Source organism: Aulonocara stuartgranti, assembly GCF_965226115.1.
Source record: "Aulonocara stuartgranti genome assembly, chromosome: 15".
Classification (NCBI taxonomy): Eukaryota; Metazoa; Chordata; class Actinopteri; order Cichliformes; family Cichlidae; genus Aulonocara; species Aulonocara stuartgranti.
In genome coordinates, this window is record NC_138951.1 from 5,646,817 (window position 1) to 5,661,973 (window position 15,157).

Sequence of the window (15,157 nt, forward strand, 5' to 3'; positions counted from 1 at the left end):
AATCTTCCATAGTCAAGGCAAAGACAGAAAGTTCTGAAACAGAAAACCAAGACTGAAACTCATGGTCACTTCTGTAATCAAAGCACCAAAGTAAGAACCATCCCAGGATGTAAAAACTACCTTCTGGCACTAAGTTCCAGAAACATTGCTATTATTCTCATTCTTCCATTTCATTAAAAAAAGGACTGACTCACTGTCTTACTCAAACAGAATAGTGGAACACCGAGAAATTTGGCTTCTCTCTTTCATCAGTTTACACTGAGGTACATGAGTATTCAGCTTCTAGTAACGTCTGCTACCAGCTGGAAACATTTAGATTATGTAACTGATCCCTAGAAAGTGCGATACACTGCCCTCCTCTGGTAAGTAAAGCCATTACCGCTCAGATCGGACCAGAGTATTCTAGTCGTCTGTCTTACACAAGTCTGACTTTAATTATTTTTTACATGTAAGTGCAGCCTATTCCAAGTGTTATGGGATGAATGGGTTTTTGCAACCTCTTGCTAAACCATCACAAGCTCTCATCAACACACTGTGTCTTTGCATACACATATTAATGTGTTATAGGGAAGCTTATGATTTCTGCGAGAATTTAAGTTTGGCCAATGGCCACAGAGCATAGTCAAAATTCAGTTTGCTTCACTATAAGTCTCTCTCTATCACCAAATACTTTGGATGGCATATTCTGTTTGCAATCCACAAATGAAAATCAGGAAATTAAATGGAAAGTTCTAGACATTCCTAGTAAGTTGGTCTGCAATATGCATTATGCAAATAAAGAAAAGGTAATCTAAACTCTGACAATATGCATATATAGATGTGTAAATAAGGCAGCATATGGGTTTCCCTCCAGAATTTCTGTTTGGTGAATGTATTAATCAATAAATTTATTAATAGCCCAGAACAAATTCAGAAGTGTATGAAGGTATGAGCTAAACCAGGCCCAGCCCAGTAAAGACACCACTCTGATTGTGAAATGTGAATGAGTACACAGATTTTGAACTTTTGACTGTATTTTCATTAGTTTTTACAACTTTTCCTATTGATAAAAATCTCCCCCATAGCCATTCATATTATACGAAAGTAGTTAAGTAATAGATAAACAATTAAATTGCAGAAAAGTTCCTGTTTCTGTGATATACTATATAAATTTGTTTTGGGTTTTTTTTTTGTTTTTTTTTTTTTTTTCTTTTATTAGTTTTCTTTTCTTTTCTTTTCTTTTCTTTTACAAGAAGTCCATTTTAAATGTGTTTGTGATGTGGAAAAATTGAGACACACTGTTAAAATTGCATTAAAGACATCTCAGGGATTAAATGTTTAGGTAAATGTCTTTCTCTGGTCCAGCCCACTGAAGATCAAAGTGGGCTGTATGTGTCCCACAATGAAATGAATTTAACATGCCTAATCTAAACTGTGAATGGACAGCAAGTTGCAAACAGCATCCCAAATGGCTTTAAATATGAGCATATGTGGGTGCAGTGGGGCACCATGGCAGCTGCTGATGGCAAAGGCAATGCACAGCTGTGGTGCTGGGTTATGCTGTCTAACAGCTATACAAGCTATCAGCGAAGCTCTCATTGTGACTGACAGGCACTCCTTGTGACTCTGCAACCCTATAAGGGCACACCAACTTTAGAGCGCCAATGTCCCAATCGCAACCCCCTTCCAGACCATTCCTCAGCACCCCCCTGACTGTAGTGAACATACAATCTGGAAGCTTCTGAATGGGAGCTTCGAGAAACCATCCCGTAAGTATAAAAACACGTTGTCATGTCGTGTGGTCTGCATAGAGTCAGAAGACGCTCACTAGAACACAACCAAGAGAGACTTACTGCCCACAGGAGCAGCAGAGAAGCACACACTTGAAGTTCTCCAAGAAGAGAAATCAAGCTCAGTGATACATTTGTCTACTAAAGGTGACAGAAGACAAAGATTAAATCTAAGGTAAGAATGGAATCAATGCAACAATCATTTCAATTTTAGAGTATACTGGGTGCTTGCACGATTTTATGTAAAGTGAGTGATTTAATTCACAAGACACTTACTGCTCACAGGAGCAGCAGCCAAGCACACACTTGAAGCTCTTGAAGAAGAGAAATCAAGCTCAGTGATTGATTTAACTATACAAAGTAACAAAAAATAAAGATTATATTCAAGGTATGAATTAGAATTCAAGGTAAGAATTAGAAAATTTAAAACAACTTTTTCTTTTTACAGTATATTGGGTGCTTTTGTGATATAATGTAATTAACTTTAACCTTTACTATCGGTTAGAATCAGAATGGTATAGTGTATGTGCTTTTCTATCAGTGTCTAAGTAGGACTGTTACAGGCATGAAGCACATGGCAAGCAAGGTGACCCAAGTATGGGACCAATGGCTTCTCAGAATCTATTCTAACAGCTGATGCAGCACATTTGCATCTTAGCTTAGTAAACTGTAAAGGAATTATTGATTCTGGATTAAAGCTTTTGTTTAATCTATGAAATGTTCTTAGAAGGCCTAAAAAATATATGCAGTAGCATTAGCCCCCCCCCCCCCCCAAAAAATGCCAGTTCTCTGATTGACAGAAGGAACATGTGCGTATCAGCAGGCCATGTGGCTGCCTGAGAAAAACGTAACCGAAGAAGTTCAGAGTAAATAAATTTAAACTACAGGTGAAAATATAATTATTTGAAAACACAAAAAATATAGAGGTACAATTTCAATTTTGTTTTTCTGAAAAATGTTACCCAATATGTTCTCCCCCTTTAGATGCCTGAGAGCTCTGCACACATTATGGAGGAGGAGGTGGAGACCTTTGCCTTCCAGGCTGAAATTGCTCAGCTGATGTCCCTTATTATCAACACTTTCTACTCAAATAAAGAGATCTTCCTTAGGGAGCTCATCTCCAACTCCTCAGATGTAAGGGAAATAAACACTTCCGCATCATGTTTTCCTTTTTTTTTTTTTAAGGTAAAACAAGCCCTTATATTTTTTGCCAAAAAAAAGTATTTTAATTGAGTTATCTATTCTCGGCAGGCCTTGGATAAAATCAGATATGAAAGCTTGACGGATCCCACCAAACTTGAGTCCTGCAAGGACCTGAAGATTGAAATCAGGCCTGATCTGCATGCTCGCACCCTGACCCTCCTTGACACAGGTATCGGCATGACCAAAGCTGACCTGATCAACAACCTGGGCACAATCGCAAAGTCCGGCACCAAGGCTTTCATGGAGGCTCTGCAAGCTGGGGCTGATATCTCCATGATCGGTCAGTTTGGTGTGGGTTTTTACTCTGCCTACCTGGTAGCTGAGAAGGTGACAGTCATTACCAAGCACAACGATGACGAGCAGTATGTGTGGGAGTCTGCAGCTGGAGGCTCATTCACAGTCAGGCCTGATACAGGTATGTCTTAGTCCCCTCATTTACAGAACAATTGAATCAGTCATTTTAACCCTGTCTGCCACGGTTCTAATTTTGTTGTTGATTTTAGGAGAGCCAATTGGCAGAGGCACAAAAGTGATCCTTCACCTCAAGGAAGACCAGACAGAGTACTGCGAGGAGAAACGCGTCAAAGAAGTTGTGAAGAAGCACTCACAGTTCATTGGCTATCCCATCACACTTTTTGTAAGTTTTTAATTACACAGTAAGAACAATTATTCAATCAATACTTGATAATAACCACACATTGACTGTGATAATGGCATGGCAAAGCAAAATGTAAATATGCCTTTGCATATTTAAGGTGGAGAAGACAAGAGAGAAGGAAGTAGACCTGGAGGAGGGAGAAAAGGAAGAGGAGGTTGAGAAGGAGGCTGCTGAGGACAAGGACAAACCTAAGATTGAGGACGTTGGCTCTGATGAGGATGAAGATACAAAGGATGGCAAGAACAAGAGGAAGAAGAAGGTCAAGGAGAAGTACATTGATGCCCAGGAGCTCAACAAGACCAAGCCTATCTGGACCCGTAACCCTGATGACATCACCAATGAAGAGTATGGCGAGTTCTACAAGAGTCTTACCAATGACTGGGAGGACCACCTGGCTGTGAAGGTAAGCTAAATCTTCTTGTGATGATCATATTTACCAACACCAGTTGCAATAATGTTATGCTAATTAATACATATCTACCCCCGCAGCATTTCTCAGTGGAAGGCCAGCTGGAGTTCCGCGCCTTGCTCTTTGTACCCAGAAGAGCTGCATTTGACCTCTTTGAAAACAAGAGAAAGAGAAACAACATCAAGCTTTATGTGCGCAGGGTCTTCATCATGGACAACTGTGAAGAACTGATCCCAGAATACCTCAGTAAGTAACAATGAAGTAACGCATAAATCTTGACGCATTCTCTCAAAATTCATAGTTATTAGTAATTGTTTTTGGAACTCAACTCCTGGCTTTGGGAAGCTGACCAGTTTATTTTCCCTACTCAGATTTCATCAAGGGTGTGGTGGACTCTGAGGACCTGCCACTGAACATCTCCAGAGAGATGCTGCAGCAGAGCAAGATCCTGAAGGTCATCCGCAAGAACCTGGTCAAGAAGTGCATGGAGCTTTTCTCAGAACTGGCTGAGGACAAGGACAACTACAAGAAGTTCTATGAGCAGTTCTCCAAGAACATCAAGGTAGGTTCATCCATCTGAATTTCTTCAACTCTAAAACTTCAGAAAAAATGTCTGATACCAATCATCTTGCATGGATTTTAATACCACGAAATGACACGCTGTTTTTTTATGTTTAGCTTGGAATCCATGAAGACTCCCAGAACAGGAAGAAACTGTCTGAGCTGCTCCGCTACTACACCTCAGCCTCTGGAGATGAAATGGTTTCCCTCAAGGACTATGTCTCTCGTATGAAGGATAACCAGAAGCACATCTACTACATCACTGGTAAGTTATTCAGTATGGTTTATTTTCCTTTGTTTTCAAGTATTCCCCAGTAGTTTAAGTTCATTAAACACCATATTGAAATAACTTTAACAGGTGAGACCAAAGACCAGGTTGCCAACTCTGCCTTTGTGGAGCGTCTTCGCAAAGCTGGCCTGGAGGTCATCTACATGATTGAGCCAATCGATGAGTACTGTGTCCAGCAGCTGAAGGAGTATGATGGCAAGAACTTGGTTTCAGTAACCAAGGAAGGCCTGGAGCTGCCTGAGGATGAGGAGGAGAAGAAGAAGCAGGAAGAGCTCAAGACTAAGTTTGAGGACCTCTGCAAGATCATGAAGGACATCCTTGACAAGAAGATTGAAAAGGTAATTTTTCTCCTTCAGAAAATGATACAGTTATTTTAGTTAACATTGTTAGGGATGGGAAGTTGGCTTGACTGTGTTCAAACATACTAAAAATACTGAATTTCTATCCTGACAGGTTGTGGTTTCGAACCGTTTGGTTGCTTCCCCTTGCTGCATTGTCACCAGCACCTATGGATGGACGGCAAACATGGAGAGGATCATGAAGTCTCAGGCACTGAGAGACAACTCCACCTTGGGCTACATGACTGCAAAGAAGCACCTTGAGATTAATCCCTCGCATCCAATCATTGAGACCTTGAGGGAGAAGGCAGAGGCTGACAAGAACGACAAAGCTGTGAAGGACCTGGTCATTCTCCTGTTCGAGACCGCTCTGCTCTCCTCAGGATTCACACTGGAAGACCCACAGACACATGCTAACCGCATCTACAGAATGATCAAACTTGGTCTTGGTATGTATATCTTTTCCTTTAAACATTCAGGTAGTAGTTAGGTTATTATACATTAATTGAGGAATTTGTTTTTTAATGGCTGTATTTCTATACACAGGAATTGATGATGATGATTCTGCAGTTGAAGACATAATTCAGCCCACTGATGAAGATATGCCAGTCTTGGAAGGCGACGATGACACATCAAGAATGGAGGAAGTTGACTAAATTATTTACTAGACTTTTTCTGGCTTTCATTTTTATTTTTGTAATTTATGTTCCTAATTTAAATGTACATTATTTTTTAGCAGAATTTCTGTTAGTAAACAATGTGCTAGTCAGAAAAAGTTGATGGAATTACGTAATACAGACCACAGTGGCTTTAGTTTATATTGTATCAGCCACTTGTAAAACTTCTGACAATCACTAAGAGTATTATTGAGTCACTGGGGGTTTGACTTGTATCTCTTTTGTAACATTTTTTATGAAAAGCAATCAAATTTGTAATAAAATATATTTTAAAAATGACACCTGTCACTTTTTATTGATCTACTGCACTTTATTTTATCACTTGTTCTTGCTTCCTGCAAACAATAATACTGAAAGGTGAAAAGTTGTATTAGAGAAGCGCATTATACAGCTGGCTTACATTTATCAATTACATCGTTTGATTTATCATGTATTCTGGAGTTTTCAGTGAATACAGCATGGTTCATTTTAGTTTCTGCTCTCACATGCCTTACTCATTAGGCTCAGCGACCCCTCCCTTAATCCCGCCTCCTTCTGCCAAGAAAGGCAGAGAGGCATGTACACGCACCATGATTGACAGGCCACCGGGCCAGTGAGTGGCCACCACCGAGCAGGAGGATTCCAGACGGTTCTGGAAGCTTGTGTCAGGAGGATTTCTCGAATGGTCATAGAGGGTATAAAAACCGCACCGTTACACCAGTTTCCGTAGGAGCATTAGCAGTCAACGAACCTGTGAATAAGGAAGGATCTCTACACATCTTCCTCAGGAGGTTTTGGCACACTGCAAACCAAGGTAAATACATTAACAGCCTTACCACAGACATTTGGGATACGAAAATATTACACTCCCTGAAATTCAGATTTAATAGTACTAAATGTTAGCTTATTTGACATTAATTTATAAACAAAGCTGACATTTTTGTCATGTCTGGATAAAAAGTGAAGCTAAAGTGAAGAAAGGGTGAAGTCTAGTTACAGCACTTGGTCTTTAAAAACTGATTTAAAAAGTATTAATATCTGCTCTGAGAATATTAATGTCAGCTTCATAAACGGTAATAAGAATTTGATTCCTATTGTGCCTCATTTCAGAATTCAAACCTGCGGGACAGTAGCCACATGGCAGGATGCTTTAGTGATGCATTTGGGAGGAAGGTGTTATGTTAAGCAGGGGTTTAACTGTTTGAACCTTAATCAAATTTCCTGTGCTAAAATTTCTGCAAGATTTTTGGGCCACCTTATCCTTGTACCAGGTTTTAATTCAGTGCAAAATCAGTAGGTACAGAGTGTGCATTCCTTTAATCTCGTCAGCTGTATGAGAGGCGGAGCTTTTGATTCCTATGGAAACTGCTAGAGAGTTCTTCTTGCCTCCTCGTACCTTCTAGAAACCTGCACTTCACCTGGGAAACCAGCAGGTGGAGTCATTTCTGCTGACACGGATATGCAATTCAAGCCACGTGTTAATCTCTGATTAGCCAATAACCAAGCAGAGATTAAATTCACAGTCCAAGAAGGGGAAAAAAAAAGGTCCTTGTACCTTTTTAATACAAAATTATGAAAGTAAGCAAGAAAGAAACCCAGGAAAGTCACTATATACTACACATCTACAGAGAATTTGCTTTCGTTTGACTGCTGTTAATTCCTTAATGTAACATCGAGGCTACTTAATAAGGATAAGCTGTAACTGCAACATCTTACATAAGAAGGATTGGCAGTGTTTTTCAAGTGTACATTGCTGGGATGCAAACATTTAGTGTCATAAAAATAGTATTTTATATTGTGTTCCAGTCACTTTAGTCAATGTGTTTTCTAAAAAACAATATTTGTTCTCCGTCTTCACTCAGATGCCTGAAATGCATGACCAACCAATGGAGGAGGAGGCAGAGACCTTCGCATTCCAGGCTGAGATTGCTCAGCTTATGTCCCTGATCATCAACACTTTCTATTCCAACAAAGAGATCTTCCTTAGGGAACTTATTTCCAACTCCTCAGATGTAGGTTTTCAATATTAGTCTGTGTTGCTGTGTTTATTATTTAAAATAATTAATTAATTAAATTACATGCTTTTTTCCCCTTAAGAAATTTAATTATATTATTATCAATACAGAATAAATTCTGGAATTTGTTTAAACAATTAACATTTTGTTTTGCTCTGTCAGGCACTGGACAAAATCCGCTATGAGAGTCTCACAGATCCTTCCAAGCTGGAAACTGGCAAAGACCTCAAAATTGAGATCATTCCCAACAAAGAGGAGCGTACTCTAACCCTAGTTGACACAGGTATTGGCATGACCAAAGCCGACCTGATCAACAACTTGGGCACAATTGCAAAGTCCGGCACCAAAGCGTTCATGGAGGCTCTGCAGGCTGGAGCTGACATTTCCATGATCGGTCAGTTCGGTGTGGGTTTCTACTCTGCCTACCTGGTAGCCGAGAAGGTGACAGTCATTACCAAGCACAACGATGACGAGCAGTACGCCTGGGAATCATCTGCTGGTGGCTCATTCACAGTTAAAGTAGACAACTGTAAGTGATATAACCCCGAATTTGAAGTGAATTATTAATCATTTAACCCAGTGGTTATACAGTATACTGACCTATAGTCTTCCTCTACAGCTGAACCACTGGGACGTGGAACTAAAGTGATCCTGCACCTCAAAGAAGACCAGACAGAATACCTTGAAGAGCGAAGGGTCAAAGAGATTGTTAAGAAGCACTCACAGTTCATTGGCTACCCTATTACGCTATTTGTAAGTACTTAAGTCATATTTAATGATCCCATAGAAGAATTAAATTTGTAACTATTGCAGATAGCTTCTGCACTTAAGACTTCTGAGAAAGTTGCTCAATTAATCTCGGAAACACTGATATTATAAAATAGTGACTCCCTAAGGCCAGGGCTGGATTGGGACAAAAAATTGGCCCGGGCATTTTGACTACAGACCGGCCCACCAGGTATTATAGGAAAAACCATAAAGCCTTTGAATGAAAACAAACGCTGTTGTGACAGTGATGTACACTGTCTTGTTGGTATATGTATGATTTCAATACGTTGTACATCAGATAAAAACTTTGGTTGTAAGATTCAGATAATTATTTAATAAAAGCTAGATATTTTAAATGAGAATAAGAAAGAAAAGTATTTCTTTGTGCCCCCCTCTCCCTGTTAATGCCCCACCTGGGCCCCTGGCAAAGCTTTGCTAGACCCGCCCCTGCACAGTTACCAGCTGTCAGCTACTTAGAAAAGGAACCTGGTGTTATTTGTCTCTCAGAAACAGTTCATAACTTCAACTCATTCATGTCACCTAAAAGGTAAACCTGTTTCTCCATCACCTGTTCAGCTCTGATGATTCAGTAAGGACATCTCCTGGTTTCAACTTCATGCTTCCCTCTCCCCAGATAACCAAACCGACATAATGACCAGCAGCTTTTACAGCTGTGACTCCAGCAAACATCAGCTGATACTAGAAATTAATATTAAATAAATTCTAACAACAGCTGATCAAGCTTAAACATGCTGCTGTTGCTTAGTGCGACATCTGCTGGTTTCCTCTTTCTGGCGCAAAGTGGGCGATAAACAAGCAAGAGAGCCGATCAGCTGATCATTGATCAGTTTCACGATTGAATGAGAGAAGAAGGCTACGTTCACACTGCAGGCGAAAGCGCATCAAATCCGATATTTTTTTTTTTTTTTTTTTTTTGACCCTATGCGACCCATATCCGATCATGGTATGACAGTGTGAACGGCACAAATCCGATATTTTCAAATCCGATCTGGGTCACTTTCATATGTGGTACTGAATCCGATACACATCCGATGTTTCAGAAAGCGACTGCTGTGTGAACGGTCAAGTCACATTAAATCCGTCTTTTACGTCACTGACACAAGACAGACGCCAATTATCAGTGCCGGAGAAGCGCCCGATAAGACATCGCGAACGCTTCCTGGCCATCTGGTGAAACTGCTGGGAAGACAACGTTGGAGAAACGTGAACATTTTATTTGTACTGCATAATCTTCAGATTCTGACAGAAATCTGCAACTATCCCTTGAAGCACCGCTCCTCTAAAACAGCAATAAGGATAATGATTAAGTTATTTACATTATTATGGAAATAACAAAATAACTTAAAGCAAAAATTGGGAAACATGAAGTCCGAAGTCTTTATATTAAGGGCCATCAGTCAAACGATATTGTTTGCTCTGTGTCTAAACAGAGCGCGTTGTGTGTGACATCTTCTTTTGCGCATGCGGGCCACTTTGAACGTTCACACTAGAGCGCGTTCGCTGTCGCATTTTATTTGTAGTGTGAACGAGCAGACAAAAAAAATCGGATTTGATCAAAAAATCGGAATTGAGCATTAAGACCTGCAGTGTGAAGGTAGCTGAAGAGACAGCTGACAGCGTAAAGACAGAAAAACTCCAGCTTTGTGTCTTTTTCCATTCTAGCTGAAGTCCGGGACAAACTGTTCCTTTTCAGCTCAATACGAAACGCGTGATATTTTCTCTGAATACGGGACAATTCCATTTTTCAGGGGACGGTTGGCAACTCTACTAACTAACCTTATGAATAGAATAAAGTTCACTATCAGTAACATAGCACCCACTCAGCTGTAGAAACTCCGTCATGCTAGCTAGTACGCAGTACAAGTTATTGTAACTGACGGTAAAAACTCAGCACAACGAAAATAAACTCCACCTAAACTTGGATTATATCTGATCCAGATAGACTGCAGGTCATAACTTCTTACCTGAAGTTCAGTTCACCTGACACTCGGACGGGCGGCCGCCTCGGGTCTCTGCTCCTCCTGCCTCCCCTTTCCCTCATCCACCTGGCCTCTTGTGGCAGCTCCGCCATAGCCACCACCAAACAACTGAGTTCTTTTTACACATCTGCCAGCATCTGGCCAATCCATCACCTTTCATTGTTTATACTGTTATTAAAAAAAAAAAAAAAAAAAATCATCGGCCCATAAAAACGAAAAATCACCATCGGCCCACCAAGCAAATGCCCTGTATGCCTGATGGCCTGTCCAGCTATGCCTAAGGCTAAGGTGTAGGGAAATTCTTTAGTGTGTGACCAAATGTATTTTCCTTCAGGTGGAGAAAGAGAGGGACAAGGAGGTGAGTGACGACGAGGCAGAGGAGGAGAAAGAGAAGGAGGAGAAGGAGAAAGATGAGGAGAAGGATGAGGACAAACCTGAGATTGAGGATGTTGGATCAGATGAAGAACATGACCATGACAAGTCGGACAAAAAGAAGAAGAAGAAGAAGATCAAGGAAAAGTACATTGACCAGGAAGAATTGAACAAGACCAAACCCCTGTGGACCCGAAACCCAGATGACATCACGAATGAGGAATATGGAGAGTTCTACAAGAGTCTCACCAATGACTGGGAGGACCACTTGGCTGTTAAGGTTGGGCTTTTGAGATGTTATTTTAAAAATACCTAAAAATGTAGCAGTACTTTATAGGAGGAAAATTATGTCTGATATAATGTAGTCCAATATATAATCACTTTAATTTTTTATTTTTATTTTTTTGCCTAACAGCACTTCTCAGTAGAGGGTCAGCTTGAATTCCGTGCCCTGCTCTTCGTGCCTCGGCGTGCTCCTTTCGACCTCTTTGAGAACAAGAAGAAGAAGAACAACATCAAGCTGTACGTGCGCAGAGTCTTCATCATGGACAACTGCGAGGAGCTCATCCCAGAGTATCTCAGTGAGTATTAAAGTGTGGATTACAATTTCCCTAACAATAATAGAATTATCATAATGAAAATGACACAATGGAATCTTTAGAGTTTTAACAGTTTCCTTTCTGCTTCCTATCAGATTTCATCAAGGGTGTGGTGGACTCTGAGGACCTGCCACTGAACATCTCCAGAGAGATGCTGCAGCAGAGCAAGATCCTGAAGGTCATCCGCAAGAACCTGGTCAAGAAGTGCCTGGAGCTTTTCACAGAAATGGCTGAGGACAAGGACAACTACAAGAAGTACTACGAGCAGTTCTCCAAGAACATCAAGGTCAGTATCCACAGCCTTGACTGAGTGAGGTGCAAGGTTACCAGATCTTGTCTTTAATTCTTTTGCTTGAATAATTTAGCTCTAGCAGTATGAATATTATAAAGTAGCTTAACAACAATTGAATGCAGCCAGTGGTAGCGCCTGCAATTTTTTTTTGCACATTCAGCTGAATAAATCTGCACTGTTGATAACAGTTGACTGTTTTCCTTATTACAGCTTGGCATCCATGAGGACTCCCAGAACAGGAAGAAGCTTTCTGAGCTTCTGCGGTACTACACATCAGCCTCTGGAGATGAGATGGTGTCCCTGAAGGACTATGTCACACGTATGAAGGACAACCAGAAACACATCTACTACATCACTGGTGAGGACACTTTTAAAACTGCCAATCAAAAGCATGCGTTCGGCAAACAAAACTTGTCTCATGTGGGCAATATGGCATGAATGAACAACATTATCATGCCTGCATTTCAGGTGAGACCAAAGACCAGGTTGCCAACTCTGCCTTTGTGGAGCGTCTTCGCAAAGCTGGCCTGGAGGTCATCTACATGATTGAGCCCATCGACGAGTACTGTGTCCAGCAGCTGAAGGAGTTTGAGGGCAAGAACTTGGTTTCAGTAACCAAGGAAGGCCTGGAGCTGCCTGAGGATGAGGAGGAGAAGAAGAAGCAGGAGGAGAAGAAATCTCAGTTTGAGAACCTATGCAAAATCATGAAGGATATCTTGGAGAAGAAGGTTGAAAAGGTAAGCTGATGAAACCAAATGACAATATAACAACGGAATTTGTTTTCTTGTTCAACTGATTGATACCGGTGGCTTTTGTTTTCCTCTGCAGGTCACAGTCTCCAACCGCCTAGTTTCTTCCCCTTGCTGCATTGTCACCAGCACATATGGATGGACGGCCAACATGGAGAGGATCATGAAGGCTCAGGCGCTGAGGGATAACTCCACCATGGGATACATGGCAGCAAAGAAGCACCTTGAGATCAATCCTGACCACCCAATCATGGAGACCTTGAGGCAGAAGGCAGAGGCCGATAAGAATGACAAGTCTGTGAAAGATCTGGTCATCCTTCTTTTCGAGACCGCCCTGCTCTCCTCAGGATTCACACTGGATGACCCACAGACCCACTCCAACCGCATCTACAGAATGATCAAACTAGGTCTTGGTGAGTATCTGTTAAATCTTGTATCTTTTGGTGGTATGTTTGCCAGTAAACGAGTTAACCCTGCTTTGCTGACTGATCTGCTCCTATTTTCCTTCCAGGTATTGATGAAGATGATGTGACATCTGACGATAACACCTCTGCACCCACTGAGGACATGCCCCCTCTTGAAGGGGAAGATGATGACACATCTAGGATGGAAGAGGTGGACTAATCAGCTTCCATTTCCTGTTTAGATTTAAAAAAACAAAACAAAACTAATGTTATAAAAAAAAAATTAATGTTAAATGTTGTAAATGAGCCTGGAATGTCTGTTCCTAAACACTTTTGATGACCATCGTAACTTTATTTCCACTTGCGTTGACCACATGCAGTTCAGTCATTCCTTTAGATGTTTAGAGTTTTCAGATTGTTATTTTTGTTTTTGTATTGAGTTGTATTGATGCATTTGTTCTTTTTGTATTTGACATTCCAAAGTTTGTTCTTTATTGTAAATATAACAAAACACGATACTGTTATTTGAAACGGTGCAAAAACCATTAATAAAGGTTTACCATGTTAAGCTATTTGGTCATTGTTACTGATGAGTGAACACAAGTCTCGTGTTTTATGTATAGTATGCTGCATTTTTAGATTGGACAGGTGGGTTAACCTGTCCACTCTGTCTATCTATCTTTCTATCTATCGAGAAAATCAATGAAACTTAGTGTTCACTTGTAGTCGAAGAACTGCTTTAGACTTTGTTCTCAACAAGTAGAAAGCTATGTCAAAAGGGTTTCTTAATTCAGCTCAAATGAAGTACAAACATTATTTTAGAATCTTTTTTTTTTTTTCTCACCAGGATTTTTTAAAGACATTCTTTATCCATCATTTGACAGAAATTTATATCTTGATAAATATAAAGTGATGATGTGACATTGTAATTTCCATGTTTGAAGTATACTGTTTTCATTTAAAACCAGTGAAGTCAACACTGTTTATGAATCATAAGCTACCAAACCAATGCTTGCTTAAACATAGAGTGAAAGAAAGAGAAGAACCACCCCTTTTTTTTCTTTGCTTCATATGAATGAAGCATTGCCCTTGGGCAGATTGTTTGCTCTCCAGTTGCCTTTTTAGTTTCTCCATGGAAAAAGCAAAAAATCTTGTGTAATAAAAAGCAAAATGCTTGAGGGGAAGTCAAGAAATAGCAGATAAGTCTGATAATTATGCCTTTATTGGGAACAAATTGAAAGAAAGACAAACGGGGAAAAGCCAAAAGAACTCGAGGCTTCTTTTTTTGGCTATAATTTGGGAATTTGTTCATTTTTACGTAACCTCACTGAAGTCTTTTCCACAGTACTGATATTTCTTGCCAGATTGAAGCTACAAGGATATAGATGTTTGTGTTGAAAAAGTAAAAGTGGACAGAGAAACTCCTAAAGAGGAAGGAAAGGTTTATATAATACATCATTGCTGTAGTCAGATTCATCCAAAAATAACTTCCTTTTTTTGTCTCCTCTTCTACTTTTCTGCTTATCTATCTTTAAGCTTCTTCTAAGATACAAATGATCAAATTAAGGCTTACCCATTTTGTTATTTGTGGAAAGGCACATGTTTAACTCATAAGTCTGTGAAGGTTCTCAGTCATCCAGGTCATTGTAGTCTAAGGAGCTTGGGAAGAAAAGAGTCTGGACTCTCCACCATTTTACCCTATAACTGAAGAAGCTTCTCGGATGAGTAGTGAAACGTCTTCAAGCAACCTAAAGAAGTCCAGACGCTTTTTTCCCCAAGCTCCTTAGACTTAAACTCATAAGCTTAAACATCGATTTAGATATTTTCATGCATTCCGCACTGCTTTTATCCTATATGTCCAAGTCATTTTACACGTGTGGGTTCCTGTTAACTACCAGTAGATGGCAGTCGTTGTGCATTCAAAGAAGGTTCTACCAAGCTGTTCAAATATTCTAGAAAGCTCCGGCCTAGTAGGGGTCTCAACCAGCTGAAAGAAGGTAGGTGGCGGAGCCTCACCTCTGTCAGTGCGCCCCAGGGCAGCTGTGTAGCTTGCCACACACCAGTGTATGAACGAC

At 40.3% G+C, this 15,157-nt stretch overlaps 2 protein-coding genes across 2 annotated transcripts; both read left to right on the plus strand.

The window, feature by feature from the left end:
- The first annotated feature begins 1,781 nt into the window (after positions 1-1,781).
- On the plus strand, positions 1,782-6,183 carry hsp90aa1.1 (heat shock protein 90, alpha (cytosolic), class A member 1, tandem duplicate 1). Its single transcript, XM_082505878.1, has 11 exons — positions 1,782-1,944; positions 2,754-2,903; positions 3,021-3,387; positions 3,476-3,609; positions 3,728-4,033; positions 4,120-4,285; positions 4,411-4,601; positions 4,718-4,865; positions 4,959-5,227; positions 5,343-5,676; positions 5,774-6,183. The coding sequence occupies exons 2-11, from the start codon at positions 2,754-2,756 to the stop codon at positions 5,881-5,883; spliced, it is 2,175 nt and encodes a 724-aa protein (XP_082362004.1). The 5' UTR covers positions 1,782-1,944; the 3' UTR covers positions 5,884-6,183.
- Positions 6,184-6,484: 301 nt separating this feature from the next.
- Positions 6,485-13,654, plus strand: LOC309689461 (heat shock protein HSP 90-alpha). The gene is made up of 11 exons (XM_082505877.1): positions 6,485-6,697; positions 7,746-7,895; positions 8,061-8,427; positions 8,518-8,651; positions 11,001-11,318; positions 11,454-11,619; positions 11,733-11,923; positions 12,140-12,287; positions 12,398-12,666; positions 12,758-13,091; positions 13,190-13,654. Exons 2-11 carry the CDS (start codon positions 7,746-7,748, stop codon positions 13,300-13,302), a joined length of 2,190 nt encoding a protein of 729 aa, XP_082362003.1. The 5' UTR covers positions 6,485-6,697; the 3' UTR covers positions 13,303-13,654.
- Positions 13,655-15,157: the final 1,503 nt, after the last annotated feature.

What these genes read in the sequence shown, in the direction of transcription:
- hsp90aa1.1 (XM_082505878.1), top strand. Translation starts at nt 2,754, where the DNA reads ATGCCTGAGAGCTCTGCACACATTATGGAGGAGGAGGTGGAGACCTTT. An exon ending in GCTATCCCATCACACTTTTT is followed by an intron (nt 3,610 to 3,727) that starts GTAAGTTTTTAA and finishes TGCATATTTAAG; the next exon opens with GTGGAGAAGACAAGAGAGAA. An exon ending in GCACATCTACTACATCACTG is followed by an intron (nt 4,866 to 4,958) that starts GTAAGTTATTCA and finishes TAACTTTAACAG; the next exon opens with GTGAGACCAAAGACCAGGTT.
- LOC309689461 (XM_082505877.1), top strand. Translation starts at nt 7,746, where the DNA reads ATGCCTGAAATGCATGACCAACCAATGGAGGAGGAGGCAGAGACCTTC. An exon ending in CACAGTTAAAGTAGACAACT is followed by an intron (nt 8,428 to 8,517) that starts GTAAGTGATATA and finishes CTTCCTCTACAG; the next exon opens with CTGAACCACTGGGACGTGGA. An exon ending in AATGATCAAACTAGGTCTTG is followed by an intron (nt 13,092 to 13,189) that starts GTGAGTATCTGT and finishes TTTTCCTTCCAG; the next exon opens with GTATTGATGAAGATGATGTG.